At 49.0% G+C, this 25,630-nt stretch overlaps 2 protein-coding genes across 4 annotated transcripts in view; both read right to left on the reverse strand.

Annotated features, from left to right (window-relative positions):
* The window catches only part of LOC147737802 (uncharacterized), a 214,891-nt gene that overhangs the window by 107,666 nt on the left and 81,595 nt on the right, over positions 1-25,630 (reverse strand). The window lies entirely within an intron of this gene.
* Positions 1,200-25,630, reverse strand: part of LOC147737803 (uncharacterized) — a 45,244-nt gene continuing 20,813 nt past the window's right edge. The window contains exons 2-3 of the mRNA XM_086924978.1: positions 3,663-4,727; positions 1,200-2,991 (exon numbers count right to left, since the gene is read on the reverse strand). Coding sequence (XP_086781104.1) covers positions 2,775-2,991; positions 3,663-4,727 — 1,282 coding nt within the window. The 3' untranslated portion in view covers positions 1,200-2,774. The remainder of the gene's footprint in view (positions 2,992-3,662; positions 4,728-25,630) is intronic.

A 25,630-nucleotide genomic window follows, 5' to 3' on the forward strand; every position in this document is an offset into this window, starting at 1 on the left:
GGATGAGTGCCAAGTAAGTCAAGACCCAACAGTATTATGGCCAACAAGTGAAAAACACGTCCCGCACTGCGGAAGGCACAAAGGTATTTTAAACGCCTCCTGGCGCTTTGTAGTGATGCTAGTGGTGTGCGCTACTGAGGGATGCTGCGAGATGTAATTCTCAACCGTCCACGTCTGGGCCAGCGGTACGGCCGTCAGGTCCAGGTGATACAGGCAGCAGTACGGGATCCAGGGGTGAGTGCCAAGTAAGTCAAGACCCAACAGTATTATGGCCAACAAGTGAAAAACACGTCCCCATATTTGGTTACATACAATATCATACATGTCTGATTTATTATTCCTATTACAGCGCCTTCTACCTTGAGAAGGCCCATCCTAGACCAGTGTGTGGACAAAACCCATGCCGACAAATCAAGGACAAAGGGATTGGGACATGGTCTAGGGACACTAACAAAAAATCCTACATCAAACCTCACGTTTAACTGATGGAGAGCTATGAGCGACCTGAAGCGTAATACTGAGAAAAAGTAACCTGTAGAATTGCTGCAAATTAAAGTAAATTAAGAAAAACTAATGAAGAACTACATAACCAAAGCTGTGTGACCTGGAAGCCGATTGTTTCTCAATATAGCCCTAGTTTGTGATTATCTTACAGTGCTCACATTGTCATCCGCGCTGGAAGAGATGGGAGCCTGGGATTTCTGGTCACAGAAGCTCATTTACATACAAAGGGGGTGACAGCCTGTTCACAACGCACAGCACAACTTGTTTACTTAAAGTGCTAGTACACAGAACAGGTTAAAGTCTTGTGTCTCTTTTTTTCATTTTCTTTAATATATCCTGCCCCTTGCTCTGTTCTTCTCTTTCCCTCATTTCAATTTATCATAAATTACTCAAATTCACCATTGCTTTATCAGCACGGCACAAGTCGGGGGGTATCCACAGTTTGAAGGGGTCCCCCCCACTATTATCTAGAAATGGGACTCAGTTCCACCTAGCTCCTTAGCCTGCAACTGGTAAATGTTACTTTGTGCCCCAGCACTGCAGACACAGGCCTCTGAGTGTTTGTTTGTGTGAGTGGCGCAAGAGAGGAACAGAGAACTTGACAAAATTAGCCCTTCAATTGCTTAATACACTGTAAATGTGAAACACTTTGGGGCTTAGGGGCTGGTTAAAGAACGTCAGGAAACAAACACAAATTAAAAGCAATTTTGCTTTATTCGCTGAAAACTGTTTGAAAATGTAATTTCCAAGTTCCACATATCTGTTTAAAAATATTTACACTTTCATTCATTTCCGAGTTTAGTTACAAACTGATAGTGGGAAAAACACTTGATGCATAAAAACTGATACCAAAAACGTATTTTTACAATATTTTATGTTTCTTGCGTTTTGTTTTTAAAACAGGCCGTCGATCTTTCATGTGAAAATTATTATAAGGGCCTGACATCACTTCTTGTGACGTCACTACTTGTGCCATCATTGTGATTTGCATATGATAATGGGCTCCTTCACTAGTTTCCTTATTTGTGCCCTGTTTATTCCATGACATGGGTCTATAGATATTAAAAATAATTATATAAATTCAGAGGTATTCAGCCCGTTTCTATGGTGATGTCACACATTGACAAGTTTTCGGCTGCTTCTTCTATTTTTAGGTGAATAAAAATCACCTGCCGTTCCCCCTCCTTCCATTTCTTTTTCTTTTTCACCCCCTTTCTTTGTCTCTCTCGCTCTCTGTATCTCTCACCCTCTCTATCTCCCACACACTCCTGTTAGCTTTAGCTTCATGAATCTCACTGCCACTTCTGGCATTCATATGACAAATCCTGAGGAACATTTCAGGACAAAGGACAATCAGTGTGGAAGACGAGTTGCTCAGAGTGCAACAGATTGTCCTAGCACATATATGCTTTTGATGTGGAATTTCGCTATTTCACCACATTCTTCAAACAGTCTGCTGCTAACAGTGGCTCAATTCTGGTAAAAAGTAGTGTTTGGCACGGCAGAAAATGAATAGGGAGAGCCGAGTCGGAGAGGAGCCATGGGTCACACATAGTTATAAGGCCTGAGACACAAGCTGATCCATCAACCGAAAACAGTGTGTAAAAGATGCAGCAAACGTTACTTAAAAACAAGGTATATGCTCGGTTATATCTAAAAATAGGTTATTTCTTGAACACCTGTGCTTCGCTTGAGTTCATTACATATACTGCAGTGGCATTTGTTAATAGTAATACATACATTTTACCAATGAAGCTTCCATCTCCAGAGCCCTGACAACATGTCTACTTTGGGTGTGTTGGGTTTATAGATTTTATCACTATTCCTACAAGATAGCTGAAAGTACAGTTGTTAGTCCCAGTATTGTTCAGTGTTGCTTTTACAGGAAGTGTGATCAGGTGTGAATGAATTTTTTTCTTTGTATCTCTTCTTCATTAAATAAAAATCAAGAATGTTTCTTTTCTTTTAATCCACATTGTGCTCGCCTCCCACTGTGTATCCTGGTGCAGCATGTTGCTTTGCTTTGTGTAGGGAAGTGAACAATCTCTGGAAACAAACACTTTTATAACTCTGCAAATACTGTTATCTATTTTTCTTCTTTACTGCTAGTCGGGTCTTCTATCAAAAGCCCTTCACACTTTCAGCGCCCTTCTATGTTTTCTCCCTGTGTGTTCGATGATAACTTAGTAGCTCTGATAATCGACTAAAGCTCTTCCCACTTTAATTGCACTTGAATGGTTTTTTTCCTGTGTGAGTTAGCTGATGATACCTTAATGCTGAAGAGATGCGAAAACAACTGTCACTTTCACTACAATGATAGGGTTTTTCCCTGTGTGTGTTCGTTGATGACTTTGTAGGTCTGATAACTGACTAAAGCTCATCACACATTCACTGCACTTGAATGGTTTTTTTCCCGTGTGTGTTCGCTGATGACTTTGTAGGCTTGATAAATGACTAAAGCACTTTGCACATTCAGTGCACTTGAATGTTTTTTCCCTGTGTGTGTTCGAATATGTGTTTTAAGTTGTGATAACTGACTAAAGCACCTTGCACATTCAATGCACTTGAATGGTTTTTCCCCTGTGCGTATTTGCTGATGTGTTTGGAGCTTTGATAAGCGACAAAAGCACTTTGCACATTCACTGCACTGGTATGGTTTTTCCTCAGAGTGTGTTCGCTGATGTCTTTGTAGGTCTGATAATTGACTGAAGCACTTTGCACATTCACTGCATTTAAATGGCTTTTTTCCTGTGTGTGTTCGCTGATGACTTTTTAGGTCTGATAACTGACTAAAGCACCTTGCACAATCACTGCACTTGAATGGCTTTTTCCCTGTGTCTTCGCTGGTGTCTTTGACGGCTTTATAATTGACTAAAGCTCTCCACACATTCATTGCAATGGTATGGCTTTTCCCGTGTGTGTTGGCTGATGTCTTTGTAGGTCTGATAATCGATTAAAAATGCTCTTCCCACATTCATTGCACTTGAATGGTTTTTCTCCTGTGTGAGTCTGCTGATGATTCCTTAATGCTGAAGAGTCACAAAACCTCCTGTCACATTCACTACAATGATAGGGATTTTTCCTCTGTGTGTGTTCGCTGATGACTTTGTAGGTATGATAATCGACTATAGCTCTTCACACATTCACTGCATTTAAATTGTTTTTCCCCCGTGTGTGTTTGCTGATGTCTTCGAAGGCTTGATAACTGACTAAAGCTCTTCAAACATTCACTGCACTTGAATGGCTTTTCCCCTGTGTGTGTTCGCTGATGAGTTTGGAGGTTTGATGAGTGATCAAAGCTCTTTACACATTCACTGCACTTGAATCGCTTTTCTCCTATGTGAGTTTGCTGATGACTTTGAAGGCTTGATAACCGACTAAAGCTCTTCAAGCATTCACTGCACTGGAATGGCTTTTCCCATGTGTGTGTTCGCTGGTGTCTTTGTAGTTCTGATAACTGACTAAAGTTCTTTACACATTCAGTGCACTTGAATGGTTTTTCCCCTGTGTGTGTTCGCTGATGTGTTCGAAGACTTGATAACTCACTAAAGTACTTTGCACATTCAGTGCACTTGAATGGTTTTTCCCCTGTGTGTGTTCGCTGATGACTTTTAAGGCTTGATAAGTGACTAAAGCTCTTTACACATTCACTGCACTTGAATGGTTTTTCCCCTGTGTGTGTTCGCTGATGAATTTGGAGGTTTGATAAGTGACTAAAGCTCTTTACACATTCACTGCACTTGAATGGTTTTTCCCCTGTGTGTGTTCGCTGATGAATTTGGAGGGTTGATAAGTGACTAAAGCTCTTTACACATTCACTGCACTTGAATGGTTTTTCCCCTGTGTGTGTTCGCTGATGACTTCGAAGGCTCGATAACTGACTAAAGCTCTTTACACATTCTCTGCACTTGAATGGTTTTTCCCCTGTGTGTGTTCGCTGATGAATATGGAGGTTTGATAAGTGACTAAAACTCTTGACACATTCACTGCACTTGAATGGTTTTTGTCCTGTGTTCATTTGCTGATTAAGCTTGAGTAGTGATGACAAACTAAAGCTCTCGCTGCATGTGTATGATTCTTCTTTCTTGGTTAGTGTCTGTGGGTCGGGTATATATTTGTCTACATCCCTTGACTGTATTTCCTGATGGGCCAACGTGACTGATAAAGCACTTGTGTTTTTTTCACACACTTTATATGTGTGCGGTATTTTACACGTTTGATTTCTGTTTTAACAATAAAATGCAATAGCCACCAAATATTAGCTACACTCCTAATACGTAGAAGGTGTCTTTGTAGGTGATTGTGCCTTTAGATTGGATTATGGCTATGCACGCTTGCGGGTAAAGATTTATCTTACTTCTTGCCGGTGCAAATTGGGACAGTCTGTTGTATTGTAGATAGAAGAACTCTTCTTTCCTTTACCCGTCAGTTGTCCGGCTCCGCTCTGTTGTGTGCTCTTCTCTGGTTACTGTGGTTTGTCCAGAAAGAGTTTACAATTCACCTAGAGCACGGAATGATGACTCGTCTTCATTTTAGAAAACAAAGCACTACGGTAATCACATCATACCGATCCCATGATTAAAGTTGGTATTTGAGACTTGTTTATACAGGAGGTGGTTTGTAATTGTTGTTGCCTCAATTTTCCTAAGGTCCTTTCTTCGTCTTGTGCCGTGGAAGTACACAGCTCAGCCTCTTACAATCACTGAACTGCCCTTGATGCTTCATCCACGATCTGTCAATTTGTGTGCAGGTTCCTCTGTCGCCGACTGCCCTGATATTTTCCTGAATACTATAGCTCAAAATTTCTGCTATTATTGAAGATTTACAGCATTAGCTTCTTTATTGATGGTCATTTCATACATTCAAGGCTTGTTTTCTGCTGGATATAAAGATATTTAACATTACTAAATTGAAACATAATGGAATAAGAATTCACAATGTTTAACTGGTTGTAAAAGACATTTTGGGGGAGATTTACCAAATCTCCACGCAATGCAGCGCAGCCCCACCACGCGAGGCTGTGCTGCGTTGCACGACAGGGAGGGAGCAGGAGAGCACCATATTTTCAAATATATGTCTCTCTCCTTCCCTTTCCCTTGCACCAGCACTGATTACAGCAGCCTTGCGCCATGCATACACCTTAGCACCAGAACGCTGGGGTGTGTGTGTGTGTGAGTCCAGCATAGGTTTTGAACAGGAAGAACACCCTTCTTGTACAAAATACTATGCCTAGATATGAGGGAAAGCTTTTCCCATTTTGTATTTGTGTTGCACAGTGCAGCATGGATGCAAAGTTAGAAAAGGAAGGACAAATTAAAGCATTTCTCCTTCCTTGCGCCTAGGTTAAAAGGGTGCAGTTTTCTCACGCTAAACCTAATCTACTGTATTTGGTAAATTGGGTTTAGCGTGAGAAACCATGGGTGGTTGCACGGGAACGCCCATGCACTCCCCTTGCCATGCCCCCCTGGCGCAAAGTAATGTGACGCAGTGCTATGTGCTGCTTCACATACATTTTATGTTATTTGTCCGAAAGTAAATTAGGAAAAACGATTTTGAGCTGTTTTGTGCCACTTTTGTGACGAAAACACAGCACAAAATGTTAGTAAATCTCCCCCTTCCTTCTTTACCGCCTTTGAAAGTTAGCAAGGAATATTTCATCATACACAAATATTTAACTAAAAGTTCTGTTGATCAGGTGACATCTTAATTATATCTGAAAAGGAGGTGATTTACCAGTGATCACAGTGTAACTGAGCAAAGTAAGGGCGCTCACGGAGCTCCCAAGTACTTAGTGGTATAGCTTAAGATAGACGCACATGGTCAAGATTTAATTTAAACAACAATAGATTTTAGAAAAAGAGATGGATGTGGCTGGGCTGCAAAATTTCCAGTATCTCTTTACGAAGTATACAACAAAAGTAACTCCAGTCACACACTTCTTCTTGTTCCTTTCCTATTCACTTAAGATCATCTCAAATGCCAACTCCTGTCTTTACCTTGCTGTTCATAAGCCACCTTTGACACTTTCAACAGCTCCCTTGGTTCAAGCATTTCTGGTTTCTTCTAACCTGGAAGATTGGAACATTATTGTGAGTTGAGTGGGGTTTCCTATCGCCATAACATCTGTCCATCTCCCTGATTCTGGTGCAGCTTACAGCACCCGGTTCTGACCCTGAAAGACAACTTTAAAAAGCAAGTCTTTATTTCTTCCTAGAGTAGATAAAGTTCTGTAAGATGCAGCTCCTTCCGGGGCTTTTGTGTAAAACAGAATGAGGGGTTCACTGTAAGGCAAATCCTTTACATTATAAGCGCAGATAAGGCAAACAAACGTTGATTCATATAATATAATATTCAACAATATCAGTCATTTAGTACTTATAGAGAATCCATCACAACCAATAATTTACCTGACATATCCCCGCAGCAGATGTGTGCATATTACTCTTTTTCCCCCTTTTCCACCATTACATGGCATCTGGCATGATGTTGTCCGTTTGGGGCCCAGGATGCCACTTTGTGACTGGATGGGAATTTGGAAGAGTGGGAGTAGGTCTCAGTTATCCACAGGTGATGCGGCATTTGTACCTTTCCATATTTCTCATATTCAAGTTTACCTAATTTCCTGTCCTTTGGCTACTCTACTGCACTCTGGCTGCACACTCACTCTGTGAGATTCATCAGAAGTCAGATAACGGCCTGATAGTCACAAGGCCTGTGACTGCTGTTCTCTGTGCTGTTCTCTGAGCTGCTCTCTGTCCTCCCCCGCTGTCTGTACATGTTCTGTGCCCGTTTCTTCCCTCTGTTCCCCTCGCTGTCCCTGTGTCTCTCTGCCCGGTTTTCCTTCTGTCCCCCTAGCTGCCCCCGTGTCTCTTTGCCCGTTTTTACCTTTTGTTCCTTAGCTGCCCCTGTAATCCTGTGCCCGTTTTTGCTTTCTGTTCCCTTGTTGCCCCTGTAACACTGTACCTGTTTTTGCCTTCTGTTCCATTCGTTGCCCCTGTATTCCTGTGTCCTTTTGCCTTCTGTTCCCTTTGTTGTCCCGCACCGCTCCCGCCGCTGGGTCCCCTGCGGCCCCGCCCTTTGACTGCCCATTCGCTGCCCCCGCCTCCCAGCTGCTCCTACTCCCACCTCCCCACATATGCCAGCCGCTGCGCGGTGAGGAAAGCGACCCTTGACTCTACCAGGTAGGTCCTCCCCCTCCGCACAGCACCGCCTGTGTGTCCCTGCCCCTGCTGCCGCTGCTGAGGAAGTTCGAGGGCCTCCTCCAGCCGCAGGCTACCACCTGCGCCTCATTTCTGGTGGCCAGTGGGAGGCTGTAGGTTTGTTCCTCTTCCGCTATACATTGTATTTACTGTATTGCCTTATTGTCATTGTTGTGCCTGTGACTGTTGTTCTCTGTGCTGCTCTCTGGCCTCCCTGGCTGCCTGTACTTGTTCTGTTCTTGTTTCTTCCCTCTGTTACCCTTGCTATCCCTGTGTCTCTCTGTCCGGTTTTCCTTCTGTCCCCCTCGCTGCTCCTTTGTCTCTCTGTCCGTTTTTGCCTTTTGTTCCTTAGCTGCCCCTGTAGCCCTGTGCCCGTTTTTGCTTTCTGTTCCCTCGTTGCCCCTGTAACACTGAGACCATTTTTGCCTTCTGTTCCATTAGTTTCCCCTCTATTTTTGTGCCCTTTTGCCTTATGTTCCCTTGTCATCCTGCACCGTTCCCGCCGCTGTGTCACCTGCGGTCCCTCCCCCATGACTGCCCATTTGCTGCCCCCGCCTCCCAGATGCTCCTTCCTCCCACCTCCCCATATATGCCACTTGAGCGCCGATGGCGCGCCTAAGGCAAGCCCATCTGCCCCCGTCCCGCCTGGACCGCACCCAGCACCAGAACCCCTGGTCCCCGCACTCACCACGAGGAACGCCACCACTATGATGCCAGCATTCTGCACACTCTCAACTCTGGACAGACTCACACCTGCTTCAAGGCCACCCCGAAACGCACACACGGTCCCTTCACCTGTCGGAACTGCAGCTACACCAGTCTCAGAGCCGACGAACCACCCGCCAAGAAAGACCTTAACCACCTCCGATGCATTCTACTGAACACCAGCAAACACGCCGTTGAGCTCTGGGACCTGCTCAACACAACATCCCCGGACGTCGCCTTCCTGACGGAGACTTGGATGAACGACTCCTCCGCACCCGACATCGCCATAGCCATCCCAGACGGCTACAAGATCACCCGCAGAGACCGCACCAACGTAGTTGGAGGAGGAATTGCCATCGTCCACAAGAACAGCATCAGGGTATCGACTAGCACTGACAATACTCTCAGCACCACCGAACCAATGCATTTCCAGATCCACACAGACCCCAACTCCACCCTCAGAGTCACCCTCATCTACCGACCCCCCGGACCCCACCCCTAGTTTAGCAACTCCATCGCCGACTTAATCAGCACACACGCCCTGACCTCCAGAGACTACATCCTCCTCGCAGACCTGAACTTTCACCTTGAGAACAACAACTACAGCAACTCCGCAACCCTGATCGACCACCTCAGACTGTGTCAACTCGTCACAACGCCCACCCACTCCGCCGGCCACACGCTCGACTCTGTCTTCTCCTCAAGCCCGCACGTCTCCTTCAACCACACCACCGAACTCCTCTGGACCGACCATCACTGCATCCACTTCACCTTCCAGAAACCCACCACACATCACCGCACCCAACAGATCCCCCGCTGCTGCTGGAGCAAAATCACCGAAGACCAACGATGTGCAAACCTCGCTCTCAGCCCACCCACCGAACCCTCCAACACCGACGACGCTACCCACAGCCTCAGATGCTAGATCGACGACTGCGCCAACACCCTCGCCCCGCCAAAGAAACCCCCCCACTGAGAAACCAGCAAGAGGGCCAGCTGGTTTACCCCAGAACTCCTAGCCTCCAAGCAAGCTTGCCGGAAACTAGAGAAGAAATGGCACAGTGAACAGACTCCGGACAGCCGCGCAGCACAAAAGGACCCCATCCGCAACCACCACCACCTCATCAGGGCTGCCAAGAGGACCTCCTTCAAAGACCGCTTCAACAACAACGCACACAACAGCAAGGAGCTTTTCAACATAGTGAAGAAACTCTCCAACCCCAACTCCAACACCAAAGACATCCTGCCGTCGCAAGCCCTGTTCGACTCCCTCGCCACTTTCTTCCACTGCAAGATAGCACACATCCACAACAGCTTCAACACCCAGAAAGCCCCAAACAGACAGCAACACAACAGACTCTCTGCACACAATTGACCACGATCCCCTGCTAGCCTGGGCCAGCATGAGCATCGATGACACCATCAAGACCATGAGCACAATCCACTCCGGCTCTCCGTCAGACCCATTCCCGCACCACGTCTTCAACAAAGCAAGCAGCTCCTTCGCACCCCACCTGCGCAACGTCATCAATCTCTCCCTCGAGACAACAACCTTCCCAGAGAGCTGGAAACACGCTGAGATCAATGCCCTACTCAAAAAACCTAAGGCAGACCCAAGAGACCTCAAGATCTTCCGGCCCATCTCTCTGCTCCCGTTCCCAAGGTCATCGAGAAGATCGACAACAGACAACTAACCCGATACCTCGAAGATAACAGAATCCTGGACCCTTCCCAGTCAGGGTTCCGCATCAACCACAGCACCGAGACCGCCCTCATCGCCGCCACAGACGACATCAGGACCCTCCTGGACAACGGTGAGACCGCAGCACTCATCCTCCTAGACCTCTCTGCCACCGTTGACACCGTCTGCCACCACACACTACGCACACGCCTCCACACTGCAGGGATTTGAGACAAGGCTCTGGAATAGACCACCTCCTTCCTCTCCGGCAGAACCCTGAGCGTCCTCCTCCCCCCATTCGGATCTGTAGCCTCCAAGATCATCTGCGGCATACCACAGGGATCCTCCCTCAGCCCGACACTGTTCAAAATGTACATGGCCCTGCTCGCACACGTAGCCCGACAGCATGACCTCAACATATTCTCCTACGCCGACAACACTCAACTGATCCTCTCGCTCACCAAGGACCCCATCTCGCCAAAGCAAACCTCGACGAAGGAATGAAGGCCGTCGCCGACTGGATGACGATCAGCCGTCTGAAGCTGAACTCAGAAAAGATGGAGGTCCTCATACTCGGCGCCAACCCTTCAGCCTGGGACGACTCCTGGTGGCCGACGGCACTGGGGGCAGCCCTGACACCCACCAACCACACATGCAACCTGGGAATCATCCTCGCCTCAACGCCAAGCAATTCAACGCCGTCTCCTCCTCCTGCTACAACACCCTCCGCATGCTCCGCAAGATCTACAGATGGATCCCAACAGATACAAGAAAGACAGTCACCCAGGCCCTCGTCAGCAGCAGACTCGACTACGGAAACGCCCTCTACACGGGAGCCCCAACCAAGCTCATCAAACGACTGCAACGCATCCAAAACGCCTCGGCACGGCTGATCCTCGACGCCATGACCACATCACCCCCACCTGAAAAACCTGCACTGGCTCCCCATCAACAAGAGAATATCCTTCAAGCTCCTCATCCACGCACACAAGGCACTCCACAAGACCGGCCCAGCCTACCTCAACAGACGACTTTCCTTCTACATCCCCAACCGCCAGCTATGCTCCGCCGACCTCAAACTCGCCACTGTCCCGCACATCCGAAGAACAACCAGTGGCGGGAGATCCTGCTCCCCCCTCACCGTCAAGACATAGAAAACCCTCCCACTGAGCCTACGACAGACACAAGACCTGCTCACCTTCAGGAGGATACTCAAGACCTGAATGTTCGATCAGTAGCAGCCCCCCCAGCGTCTTAAGACCCTCGCAGGTATGCAGTGCGCTTTACAAATGACTGATTGATTCACTGATTGATTGATTAAAGGCCATGGATCTCACTTCTTCTACAACAATTATTGCAGACATAGGGCCTAGTTAGGAATTTGTCCAACAGAGTATTTCCTCAAAACTAGGGGTGGTTGAAGAATTCTGCTCTGCCGGCAGACCTCGCAAAGTTTTGCCCACTCCGTTCCCAAAAAAATCCTCAAAGTGATGCAGAACTGTGTTTTTTTTCTCAAGCGGTTCGCCAATGGTAAGGTGACGAGCGCTTGTGAGAAAATATAACACGCTAGACCTCCTCCTGGTGAGATTTCTCATTGCGGGAAGTCGCGGCAGGTCGCGACCACTCGAGTGTAGAAATCTGTTATTCTCGTTGATGAAGCTGCCACTTGATTAGAATGTCAATTCGAGCAGCAGAAAGCAGCAGCGCCCTCTGGTGCGACCCATAGCGCTGTTCGCGCTGATTTTACAGTGCGGGAAAAACTCCTGGCACAAAAAATCAGTGAGAGTAGTGCAACTTAGAAACTCTGCCACTAGCGTAAGTTTGCAGAGTGCGGCGGGGTTTCCCTGGCACTTCGTGGAGTTCAGCGGACTAAAACTCTGCGAACTACACCAAGGCCTAATCAAAATGTGATAGATATCCTGTCTGCCTTATTATAATTGCCATAGGATGTAATGCATTTTTAATGGGGCGGGCAGGATACCTATCACATTTGTGATGGAGTAAACCATCCACTGAAATCTAAATCAGGCCTTTGGTGTACATTTTGTCCAGTGTGGCTAGCTGGGCTTGAAGGATCTTGTTGTTTGTCGTCCTCTCACTGCTGTGAGGTCACCGCCAGGCAGAACTTCAGTCAACCGCGCCTTCTGCAGATCTTCCTTTCTAGGCAGGACTTCTGTCAGCTGTGCCTTGTGCGGAACTTCCTTCCAGGCAGCGACTTCTTCCAGCTGCGCCTTGTGTGGATCTTCCTTCCAGCCAGGACCTCTGTCAGCTGCGCCTTGTGCAGATCTTCCTTCCAGGCAGGACTTCTGTCAGCTGTGCCTTGTGCAGATCTTCCTTCCAGGCAGGACTCTGTCAGCTGCTCCTTGTGCAGATCTTCCTTCCAGGCAGGACTCTGTCAGCTGTGCCTTGTGCAGATCTTGCTTCCAGGCAGGACTCTGTCAGCTGTGCCTTGTGCAGATTATACTTCCAGGCAGGACCCTGTCAGCTGTGCCTTGTGCAGATTATACTTCCAGGCAGGACTTCTGTCAGCTGTGCCTTGTGCGGATCTTCCTTCCAGGCAGCGACTTCTTCCAGCTGCGCCTTGTGCGGATCTTCCTTCCAGCCAGGACCTCTGTCAGCTGCGCCTTGTGCATATCTTCTTTTCAGGCTGCAGCTTCTGTTAGCTGCGCCTTGTGCAGATCTTCCTTCCTTCCTTCCAGGCAGGACTTCTGTCAGCTGTGCTTTGTGAAGATCTTCCTTCCAAGCAGGATTTTTGTCAGCTGTGCCTTGTGCAGATCTTCCTTCCAAGGAGGATTTTTGTCAGCTGTGCATCCTAAGCCAACCCAGATGGCAACCAGCCACCCAGATGGCAACCAGCCACCCCATTAATAAGGAAGCTACACTGGCTCCCCATGTCTCAACGCTGCACCTTCATAACAGGATGCTTGATCTTTAAATCTTTACACTGCAAAAGCCCCAAATTCATAGACAACCTGATAGTCAAGCACACCCCTACCCGCAACCTACGCTCAGCCCACCTCTCATTTCTCCAAACCCCCTCCTTCAGACGGAAGCGCACAGGAGGCTGCAGATTTGCCACACTCGCTCCTCGACTTTGGAACTCCCTTCCCCTCGAAATCCGAGCCTGTCCGGACCTCATGAAATTCAGAGGAGCACTTAAAACCTGGCTCTATAAGCAAGCCTACAACTAATGTTCTCTCGAGCCACGAACCTTGCCTTTTCTACAGCGCCATGAAACGAATCGGTGTAAGTGCGCTCTGTAAATCATTTTTAACATTAACATAACATTAACATTGTTCCATTTTTTGATTTCCCTGTATTACACAAGCATGTAGTTTTAGGATGTATCTGGCTCCCCTGCCGCCACACTGAAATGGTGGATTGTTATGACTTTTGTTTTATGTGTTGTTAGCGTTTGACACCATTTCTTTTCTTTGTCTCTGTTACTAGTAGCTGATACTTCACCAGGGAGCGTGTGAAGGTCGCATGGGTTGCTGGACCCTAATTAGGTTTATATTTTGCCTTCACATTATCTTTTAAATTTGCTAATATTGTGCTGAGTAGTACTTTAGTTTCGTACATGCCTCTCCGGCACCCCCCTACAAAGACAGATCTAGGGTGCACCGAAGTTGCGCCTAAGGCAAGCTGGTCCAAACCCGTACACGCTTAAGACGGTGCTTAGCGCCGGCTCTTCTGTTGGTTTCACCCCCCATCCGGCTGTTCATATCCGCTACTCATGGGATGAGCTGCTCGCTTTTAAACCTTTAGGTAAGCCTTGTTTAGACCCTACTTTGATTCCGCCTAATACTATCAGCAAGAATAGTTGCCTAGATTGTAAGCTCACTCACAGTACCTCCAGAATTGTCAAACTTAGCTCTCCTACACCGCATGTCTTTAGGTTGCCCACTCCTCAGATGGAAATCAGAGGCATTTTTATTAATGCATGGTCTCTAACAGAGTGTGCATCCTATTTTGTGGACTTTCTAGAAGCTTGTGCACTGGATTTTGCTTTCATCACTGACACCTGATCAGATGCTTCATCCAACCCAGATCTAATTGCTGCAACACCCACGGTTTTTCCAATTTCAGGCTTGATCATTTGGGGAAAGGGGCAGTGGGTTAACAATCATTTACAGGGACAACCTCAATGCCTCCTTTGAGGCATTACCGGCTGCCTCTGATTATGAAGCACTTTCATATAAAATTCCTCTTTCTAATCGTTACTCCTTAAATGGGGTACTTATTTACTGACCCCAAACGCTAGGACAGCCTTCTTAAATAGTAACAATCAGCTCTAGGACATTAAATCAAATTCCCTCGATTTCACTCTACTCGGTGACTTCAATTTCCATCTTGAAAATTCTGCGGGTAAAGATAGGATCGATCTCTCAGACCCTGGGGCAAGTCTCGGTCTCACCCGTTAGTGACAGCTCCGACACACTCAGCCGGCCACTCATAAGATGGTATTTTCTCAGACAATCCCTCTTCAAGTCACTACTGCACGTCCACTTCTCTGGTCAGACCTTCGTGCAGTTATGCTTCAACTGAATTTGGAAGCGGATGTTGTCACTGTTCATCCTCAGCCGATGGGGTCCTTATGCCGCTCCTGGCATAAAATGACCTCTCAACTATTGATGGATGTTAGAAATGGGGATTTCTGGTTGGCTAAGGGTTGCGCCAAAGCCAGGAAGAAACCACCACTCTAATCAGGGCAATGAAGTCACCCGCCAAGATAACCCCTGCTCACCCCCTTGGTAGCTTGGCACGAGCAGTCAAGCTTATCCCGGAGGCAAGGTGTAAAGCGTTTCCGCGAGCACCCAGCAACAACACCCAAGGTCCACCACAAAGGAAACTCCACACAAGGTTATATATAAAAATAGCCTTTGTATTATACCAAACACATTAGATAATAACCACACAATTTACACTGTGCCACTGGCACGGGCGGAATTTACAGGGGATTATTTACACAGGACAGGGCCATATGGACCAATGTCAGGAATAAGCACTTTTAGAACTAGCACTTGGTAGAAATAATACTTTGTAGGAATAACACTTAGAACATAGAATAATTGTAGCACAAAATAGCAACTGTACACAACCAGTAACCACTGGTAAAAGGTAAGTACACCCTACGCAATCCTAACCACCTTAGGCATATATCATGCAGGCAACCATGAACTCACTAGCATAACTATACTAGGTAAAACAACCTCCTAGGCATAAACCAAATCTAGAGGCATCAAGACAGGGTGCCCAAAACATACTACACACAGTACATTTCCTAACACCCAAAAGTATCAGCACATAAATCAGCATAGCACATAAATCACATTAGGGTCCAGGTTGCGTCACTGCGCCAAAACCTAAACGAAGCAGCTGCCCACTACTTGCTGGACAGCTGAGGACAAGAACAGGGCCTAAACGCTGCAGCTGGCAGGCACTAAGTGCTACGCAGCTGTGGAAGGCCAAAGTAGGTGGCGAAGGAGTGCGACTCACTCCTGAGTCCAAAGACATGTCCCTAGAAAGAAAACCTAAACGTAGCAGCTGCCCACTACTTGCTGGGCAGCTGGAAATGACAAACTGCGGCATGGGCCCTCACTGTCCCTTAGGAGCAAAACTGTGGATAACAACCGTCTCCAGGTAGGAGCGCCTAATTACAAAAGACCTGCAAATACGGTGAACGACTACAGTGCATCAAACTGTGACTATGACATTGGTCTATCAAAACATTTGAGTTCTGCATTTGTTCTTCTTGTTAGGTGTTGATCCTGAAAGATCTAGGTCGACGGGTTTCAGGCTTGTGCTTTATGCACGCTTCAGGACTTCGCAAACGAATGTCACCCAAACATCGCACCATGTTGAGGAGGCCACTGGCGTGAGAGTTGGTCGTGTAAAATAGAGTGCCACGATAAAATAACTGTTCGGGTTAGCTGTCCAGAGGCCCAGAGACCTGAGTGGGGCCATCAATGTAAGCAATGGCCTGTATCCGCCATGGCTAATTTGTAACTCCTCTGTCAGTTTGCTTGTGTAGTATGCTGATATGGTTGGGTTGTATTGCAAACACGATCCACAAACTGGCATGGTGACAAAGAGTAACTATTTTTAAGATTACTGTAAGGTTGTTACCAGTACTTCTTGAATGCAGTATTTTCTTGGAAACCTAAAAAAAAGGTTAACACTAGCTATAGTATGCTTGCGGTTACTAAACATTTAACATCTGATAGCACGGTAAGCATTTGCAAAATATGCTCAACTTATCTTATACTCTCTCCAGCCCATCCTATAATTTGTGTCGCGTATTTTATATTTTGTTTATTATTTTCTTTAAACTATTGGCTTTCCTATTCAAAGTGCTGTCTCAAACAGGTAGGGACGTCATAGCACTGTGAATATACAAGTCACTATTCCCTAGTGCACCAACCAGGATTCAAATTAGTGACCCTCCATTTTTAGACGAAGACATCAGAAATTCTAACACTAAGTAATTGACCACTTCATACAGAATAGTTTAACTTGCATTTACTCTTCATTTTAGATGTGTATACTATATTACAATTCCTCCCACTCCACCCTGATTAACAGGACCCTCATACAGCTCAAAGTTCTGCTGCAGTTTATTGTGATTGGGATTGTGATCCCGTTTGAATTTCGAGACGTGTATTTATAATATAAGGTAGCAGGGCTCTATATTGTTTACGCATGTGTATGTATGTTGTTACCAGTCGCATCCATGTTCGATTGCCCATCATCTAACATGGCACAAGATGGGCTATATTGTCAGCAATCCAGACGAGAAGGGTGTAACTTTGGACACAAGGATGGAGGGATTAAGTCAGGACGCCTTTCAGAAGGTTCATAATTACTGTGCTCATGTTGTAAGTATTCCCGCATGGAGGCAGCAGCATCACTGCCTGCTGTGAGCAGCAATCACCCTGCACAAAGTCCTTGTTTGTGCTGCAGAAGAATATGGACGATGAAATGAAACCAAGGAAACCAGTAAACCAAGACAGGGCATGCCTTTACAACGCGGTTTTTACATCGCAATCCATTACAAAGCATAGCGCTTTGGGGTGCTGGATAGTGAAAAGTTTAATTTACTATTCCAACACCAGTCCCCGTGGACACTAGGGAAGGTGTTGGATAGTAAATTAAACTTATTCCCTATCCTAGAGCGCCCCCCAGCGCAATGCGTTGTAATGGTTTGCGTTGTAAATACCGCGTTGTAAAGGCACTGCGTGGTAAAAGTTGTGTTGTAAAGGTTGCTTACCTCTGAAAATACCACAGAAAAGTGGGTCACAAACATATTGGCTTTGTTGTAAATCAAGTTGCTTTACTGCCCGACACGAAGAGCCGCTGTTTCAAGATAAGTATCATTGATAGTGACTACCCCGTAGGCGAGGGCACATTGCTTGGTTTGTGCAAGTCTTCCGGGATAAAACTATTGCCCCGGGCAGTGGCCCTGTGAGATGCCTGTCTGAAGAGAGGGAAGAGGACAGAGGCTTGTCCGGTAGAAGTCTGCCTGCCCTTTGAGGAGGATCAGCAGCACAGCCCGCTGTGAGGAACGACCCGCAAGGAACAGAGGAAATGTGGCAGCGTGTCGAGAAGTCCTGCGAAGAGCCCAGGGTCCCCTAGTCTCCCTGACTGAGCAAGTCCGTGTTGAGGTTGTGTCTCACTTGCCAGCGTCAACTGCTAAATAAAAAACCTGATTTGGAGACCGCAGAGGGTGAGATGCAGACAACCACTGCTGACTCTACCGTTGTTGCACTTCTGCGATAACACCAGCACCTCAGACCCAAGAAGGAGATCCTTTCACCGCGACTACTCGACCTTCCGCCATGACTACTGGGGCAGACATCTCAACGTGTCTTCATGGAGACACTGTTACACCAGCGAGCTGCACATGGAGAGGAAATCAAAGGGACATCGATGGGTTGTCCTTTTGCCGAAGAGCTGGCCGTGTTATTCACGGCCCAATTTGAGGAGCAGTTTATCTTGTTAACAATCCATGTGCGCATTATATCCAAAAATGGTTTCAGTTTATTGAAGGTTTTTTTTTGCATTTGGGATGGACAAGATTATATCTTACATTTGTTTATTGAATGGTTGAATGCCAAATCAGTAGATATACAATTCTGAACTGCTTCTGGGTCGACAATCCCCCTAGTACTCAGCGCCAAGAAACAAACTGGTGTATGAGCAATTTACAAGTCCTTTTTAACATAACAAATCAAATGAGGTAAAAGTGTGTTTTTTGATGATAAGCTAAGAGAACCCCCATTCTATTTAAGCTGTTTGATATTGATGTATGAATTTTGTGTCATGTTTTGTATTTTGTTATAGAGTGGATATCAGTTCTTTGTCCTGAGGAGAACCCCTGAAAAGATGATGTAGTGGGTTTGAAACACGTTAACCATCATTTGTGCACCTACTTTGTTTTCAAAATAATGTTTTTCATCTGAGAGAGTAATACTGTGTACCAGGGAACTAATAAGAGTATTTTACTTCTATTTAAACTAGTAACCTGGCTTCCGAAGTTATGTTTTTCTAGAGGTGCATTGTCCATTTACAAACAGTGCAAAAAGTATGCAAGTTAAACTATTGTGTTTTTGATTATCTTTGTTAATCACTGTTTGCTCCGGTTCTGGACTTTTGAAAAATAAGAACTGACATTGTTTATTGTATTTTTTGTAATGTTATTCTTGTTTTACATGATGTGCCAATTGTGTTTGTGATTTCCTTTTTGTATCCACTGTAGTGATTTGATTTTTTATTGGTGGGTGGGTAAAGTAATATTACTGTGTTTGATCCAATTTTCTTGTGTGTTTCTTTGTGTACAACATTTAAGATGATGATTCTTTTATATCAAACAAATTGAAAATAAATGGTGACCGTCTTTATTGGTTAAAAATGCACAAATGAATTTATCTATAAAGGAGTAGTCAGTTTTGGCATAGTTGTTGTTGGTTAAATGGAGAGGAAAAGGCAGCATTGCCTGTGTGAACGACAGCTCGCCGTGTGCCCCACAGACTAACAAATCAGTGCTTGGTCATTTCAAGTGCACACCACATCTGGTAATTCCATACGCATGAGGGAATCTGACTGTGAACCTTTGGTTAATAGAGTGGGACAATTTATCGAACATTGCTATCCACACATAGCAAACTAATAGCCATTTTATACGTACTGCTTTCTGGATCACAGAATCCTCGGAAGCGAGCTTGCACCTGAGCTGGTTACTTCAATGTTTTTATTTGTTAAAGGACCCCCTGTAGTGCCTGTAGTGCATCCCTGTAGAGATGCTTACTCTGAGTGAGCCATATTTACTTCTATTGTGATGAAAAAAGTATCATTTTCTAAAAATATGCATACTGGGCTGCACATTACATGATAAAAAACTTTCTTGAAAACATTAACATCAGACGTGCCTTGATGTCTACTCTCTACTTGGTGGCATTCTTCACACCCTTCTCACGGTGCATTCAGCACATGCCATGTGCACCCTTAGATATTAACAAGATGCCTCAAGATTTGGGATACATCCGAACGAGAAGTCAACAATATTGGAAATAGAACAGGCATTGGTAGCGAATCTGTCGAGTAGGGTCCTTAACAGAACAGAGGAAGACGTTTTAGGTAGAGGTTTCAGTGTTGTGCCCTCCACAGGAATCAATAGGTTTCAAGCAGAGAAAGATCGTAAGGCACTTTTTTAGAAAAATTAGACTCAGTCGGTTATTTGAAGGGCGGCCTAAAGAGGACCTCAGAACTGATTCAGGATTGAGACCCAAATCTACATTCACTCTCAATATTGACCAAGTGGGAAGATTTTTTGAATTTTTCAAAACTGTGGTAAGTATAGAGGTGAACAAGAACATAGATGAGATTTGTACACTTAGCAGGGTCTTTTCCAGGCTCGGGGGGCACTGATATGATAGTGTCACTTATAGACGGGACCGACACACCACCCTTTTTATGCCTCGGCATTCACCTCTAGCTAGCAGATATGCGGCCGGTATTTGTTTCTAAGCTTTGTAAAACTCTACACCATACCTTCATATCCCGATGCCTTTCCTCCTCCTAGGGCGTCTATAGCTGCAACAAACTGTTGCCCAGAGATCGATGGCTTATGACTCAATGTTCGAGCCAATTTATATAGCGGTGCCCTGCTAATCTGAAAGAGACACGTTAGTGATAGATTCCTTACCTTAGAATATCCCCAGGCGTCAGACTGGATCCGGAAACTTTTGCGTAGCAATACCCCTGCGCGCCGGTAGGCGTCGTCTGCGGCTCCGCGTCCGTCGTCGGCGTCGTGAGCGCCGGGATGACGTCGTCGGAGTACTTGGACGGCGCCCATGCGCGCTGATGTCAGTTCTCCTTTTTTCCGCGCCAGCTAGCGCAGATCCGGAAGAAGCTCTAACCCCAGTCACTTTTTGACTGAAAATGTTGATCCTTTTTGATCTTCTCTTTAGTCGACTTCTCGACTGTCGGTGCCAGGGATGCCCGGGTTCAAGCCTTGTTCGAAGTGCGGCCGACTCATGTCGGTCACGGACCCCCATCGCCGGTGCCTGAAGTGCTTAGGCCTCGACCACGACGATCGATCCTGCTCCGACTGCCGGGCCCTGACGTCGAAGGCTAGGCGGGAGCGGTCCCGCAAGCGCCTCGAGCTGAGGCAGTCGGCCCCGCGCCACTCCAGTCCCGGTCCCGGTCCCACGGGAGGTCGAGGGACAGGTCGCGAGGTCGGAGTCATCGACGTTCCGGAAGTGGACACCGATCGTCTGGTTCCAAGTCCTCAGGTAAGAGGCATGAGAGGTCGGAGCGACACCCTCGATCCTCCGACCCGCCCCGACGCTCGCACGATGCGGCCGGGGACTCGGGCGACACCGCCCACGCGGCTCCGCGGGAGTCGCAAGCGTCGCCGCCTGCCCCACACCTTCGGGTCCCTGAGCACGGCGCGTCGCAGGAGGAGGTCGAGAGGTACCTCATGGCCATGAGGGCCCTCCCTCCTCAGTCGGTTCCCGTGGCGCCTTCGGGCCGATCGGTTCCGTCTGGAGGTCCTTCCGGGTCGGGCGCTTCGGCCCGACGACGTCGGGTGCTTCGGCCCCGGCGCCGCTGACGACTTCGGTCCCGGCGCCGCACGACCTCGCTGGATCCGGCTCTGGATCCGGGACCTCGCCGGTCGACCTTACGACCTCGCCGGCGCCGTCCCTTCAGGTGTTGTCCCCGGTAGCCGATGTGGTTGCCGCCCCCAATGTCTCCTACGGTCCCACTCAGGAGTCGGAAGGGCGCCGCTGGGCGCCGATTCCGTCGGCCTTTGGAGAATTTTATCTCCACGAGGAGGCCCTGGCTGTTAATCCTGGGTTCCAGGAGCCAGGTGACGAGGAGCAATGGGAGGGGTCCGAGGACCCTCTGGCACGTGATTGCCAGTCGCAACAGGACTGGACATATGAGCTTGGGGAGGCCAGTGGTATTGACACCTCGCCAGACACTGGATTCACGTCGCCCCCGACTGTGGCTTCGGAGGCGGGTTCTGCTTACAGCGTAGTGTTGACGAAGGCAGCTAAGGCCTTAAACCTTCAGCTCCCCGTCGCGGCCGTGAGGACTAATCTCCTCACTGAGGTCCTCAAACAGCAGTCCGGCTCCACGGAGCCCCTCCTGCCGTTCAATGAGGCCTTGTGTGACGTTCTTCTGGGCACTTGGTCCAAGCCCGCCACAGGCCCCCCTGTGGACAGGAACGTGGCCAGACGCTACCGCCCGGCACCGGGCGACCCATGCTTTTTGTCCACCCATCCCACCCCCGAGAGTCTGGTCATCCAGGCCTCAAACTCCCAATCCGCATTCCCGTCGGCCCCGCCCGACAGGGAATCCAAGAGATATGAACAGTTCGGGAAGAAGGTTTTCTCGTCTGTGAGCTTAGGGCTGCAGTCTGTGAACACCGCCTGTCTCTTGGGCCGCTACACCCACACCCTGTGGGACACGGTTGCGGAGGTGCTGCCTAGATGCCCGGAGGAGGTCCAGGCTAAACTCAGCCAAGCCCTGGCGGACGGCCGAGATGCAGCACGCTTTTCTATCCGGTGTGGGCTGGATACTACGGACTCACTGGGCAGGGCGATGGCAACGACGGTGGCGGTTCGACGCCACGCCTGGTTGAGGTCCGCCAACTTCTCGGCCGATGTCCAGGCCACCCTCCTGGACATGCCGTTTGATGGCCGTCGCCTCTTCGGCGACAAGGCAGACCATGCGCTGGAGCGTTTCAAGGACTCCAGGGCCACGGCCAAGTCCTTGGGCCTTACGGCCCCACGCCAGCAATCGGGTGCCTTTCGCTCCTTTCGTGGCCACGGAAGGGGCGCCCCACCACGTACCGTCAGCCACGCGCCGCAGAATGTCCAACAACGCGGTGGCGGACGTGGGAACCGCCGTGGCGGTGGTCGGGGACAGCGGCGAGGCCAGTCCACACCTCCCTCAGCAGCCCCTGCCTCAAAACCTTCCTAGTCCGACCTTTCAGGCCCATGTGACGCCTGTGGGAGGCAGGGTTCGCCATCACCTCTCCCACTGGCATACAGTCACTTCGGACAGGTGGGTGCTGCAGATTGTCCGAAGGGGCTTCTCCCTCCCCTTCGAGTCTTCCCCTCCATCCATGCCACCTCAATACCACCGTGTGTCGGGGGATCACTTGCAACTTCTGCAAGAGGAGGTTTCGGCCCTCTTGGCCAAGAGGGCCATCGAGCGCGTTCCTGGGCCAGAAGTAGGACGTGGTTGTTACTCCCACTACTTTCTGGTACCCAAGAAGGGCAAAGGGGGCCTACGCCCTATCTTGGATCTGCGGAACGTCAACGGCTTCCTCCGGACGGAGAAGTTCAAGATGCTCACTTTGGCTCAGGTCCTGGCAGCCCTGGACCCAGGAGACTGGATGGTAGCGTTGGACTTGCAGGACGCCTATTTCCACATCCCCGTCCTGCCGGCCCACCGGCGTTACCTGCGGTTCACGGTAGGCCAAGAGCACTTTCAGTTTACCGTGCTCCCCTTCGGCCTTACAAGCACCCCACAGGTGTTCACGAAGGTGATGGCGGTGGTCGCAGCCCATCTGCGCAGGCAGGGGATATCAGTCTTCCCCTACCTCGACGACTGGTTGTTGAAGGCGGGCTCGCCCCAGACAGTCGTCAACCACCTCCAGACTACGGCCGACCTCCTGCACTTGCTGGGGTTCTCCATCAATGTGCCGAAGTCACACCTGCGCCCCTCTCAGAAGCTCCTCTTCATCGGAGCGGTTCTCGACTCGGCGCAGTTTCGGGCTTACCCACCCGAGCAGCGGGTTCGGGATATTCAGGCTCTGGTTCCCATCTTCCAGCCGTTATCCCGGGTCTCGGTCAGGTTGACGCTGCGGCTTCTGGGACTGATGGCCTCCTGCATCCTTCTGGTGCGTCACGCCAGGTGGCGGATGCGGGCTCTGCAGTGGGACCTGAAGTTTCAGTGGGCCCAGCATCAGGGCAACCTGTCCGATCATGTCCTGATCTCAGAGGGCACTGCGAGACAGCTGCAGTGGTGGCTCACGGACCGCGACTGGGTCAGTGGCAAACCCCTCTCCCTACCCCAACCGGAGCACGTAGTTGTGACGGACGCATCCCTCCAAGGCTGGGGAGGCCACATGGGAGAGGCGGAGATCAGAGGCCTCTGGTCTCCGGCGGAGTCCCGGCTCCATATCAACCTTCTGGAGCTGCGGGCGATTCGTCTAGCACTGAAGGCATTCCTCCCCTCTGTCCGTGGGAGCGTAGTGCAAGTGTTCACCGACAACACCACCGCCATGTGGTACTGCAACAAACAAGGCGGGGTGGGGTCGTGGACCCTCTGCCAGGAGGCTCTGCGCCTCTGGCAGTGGCTGGAACATCAGGGCGTGACCCTGGTGGTTCAACACCTGGCAGGCTCTCTGAATGCCAGGGCGGACGAACTCAGCCGCCGGTGCATGATGGATCACGAATGGCGTCTGAACTCGGACGTGGCGCAAGGTCTCTTTCAGCAGTGGGGAGAGCCTTGGTTAGATCTATTCGCCACAGAAGAGAACGCGCAATGTCATCAGTTCTGCGCGTTGGAATTTCCAAGGCGGCACTCGCTCGGAGACGCTTTTCGTCGCGAGTGGAGCTGCGGTCTGTTGTACGCCTTTCCGCCTATACCACTTCTGCCCAGAGTGCTGAAGAAGATCAGGCGCGACCGGGCCAAGGTTATCCTTGTGGCTCCGGACTGGGCACGAAGATACTGGTATCCCGAGCTACTCAGCATGTCAGTCGATCCCCCGATTCGTTTGCCTCTTCGGGAGGACCTTCTGTCGCAGTAGCAGGGGACGGTCCTGCACCCGAACCTGTCCAGTCTCCACCTACAAGCTTGGAGATTGAGCGGCGGCAGTTGAGGCCATTTGACTTGCCTCCCGAAGTCTGTGATATCATTCTGGCAGCCAGGCGTCCCTCCACAAAGTCGGTATACGCCTGCCGGTGGAACAGATTTGTGGCATGGTGCACAGCAAAGGCTGTGGATCCTCTCTCGGCACCCCTTTCGGAAGTGCTGCTCTTTCTTCTTTCCCTTGCCCAGCAGGGCTCTGCTCTGGGCACTCTTAAAGGGTACCTTTCTGCTCTATCAGCCTTCTTGAGGCTACCAGATCAGCCTTCTTTATTCAAGTCCCCTATTGTAAGTAGATTTCTGAAGGGCATCACGCACATGTTCCCTCCTGTTCCCTTCGTGATGCCCCAGTGGGACTTGAATCTTGTTCTCACTTATCTGATGTGTGCTCCCTTTGAGCCACTGCACAACTGTCCTCTTCGTCTCCTTACTCTGAAGACTGCCTTCCTGGTTGCCATCACCTCTGCCAGGAGAGTGAGTGAGCTCCAGGCTCTTTCTTCTTCTCCACCTTTCCTGTCTGTTCATCCTGACAAGGTGGTGCTACGTACACGACCTTCCTTTCTGCCCAAGGTTGTCACGGCCTTCCACATCGGGCAGTCCATTACCTTGCCCACTTTCTTTCCGCCTCCGCATCCCTCGAAAGAGGAAGAGAGGCTCCACCGTCTGGATCCAAAACGTGCGCTCTCCTACTACCTGGATCGCACACGCCAGTTCCGGGTGGATGACCAACTCTTCGTTGGTTACGTGGGCGCAAAGAAGGGTAAGGCTGTGCACAAGAGGACCATCTCCAGGTGGATCATCTTGTGTATCCAAGCATGTTACTCCATGGCGAGGAAGGAGCCCCCGGCTGGATTGCGGGCTCACTCCACTCGGGCCACGGCAACGACAACTGCCCTGGGCCGCGGTGTCCCCCTGCAGGACATCTGTCAGGCAGCCACGTGGGCCTCGCTGCACACGTTCGCAAGACACTACTGCCTGGACAGTCAAGTCCGGAGGGATGGCTTCTTTGGCCGTTCCGTCCTCCAGGACTTTCTGGTGTGATACTGGTTCGCAGACCCACCACCGGGGTTGGTATTGCTGGGGTATCTATTCTAAGGTAAGGAATCTATCACTAACGTGTCTCTTTCAGATGCACAAGTTACTACTTGTGTAACGA

The sequence above is a fragment of the Lissotriton vulgaris genome, chromosome 1_1 (assembly GCF_964263255.1).
Source record: "Lissotriton vulgaris chromosome 1_1, aLisVul1.2, whole genome shotgun sequence".
In the NCBI taxonomy this organism is placed as follows: Eukaryota; Metazoa; Chordata; class Amphibia; order Caudata; family Salamandridae; genus Lissotriton; species Lissotriton vulgaris.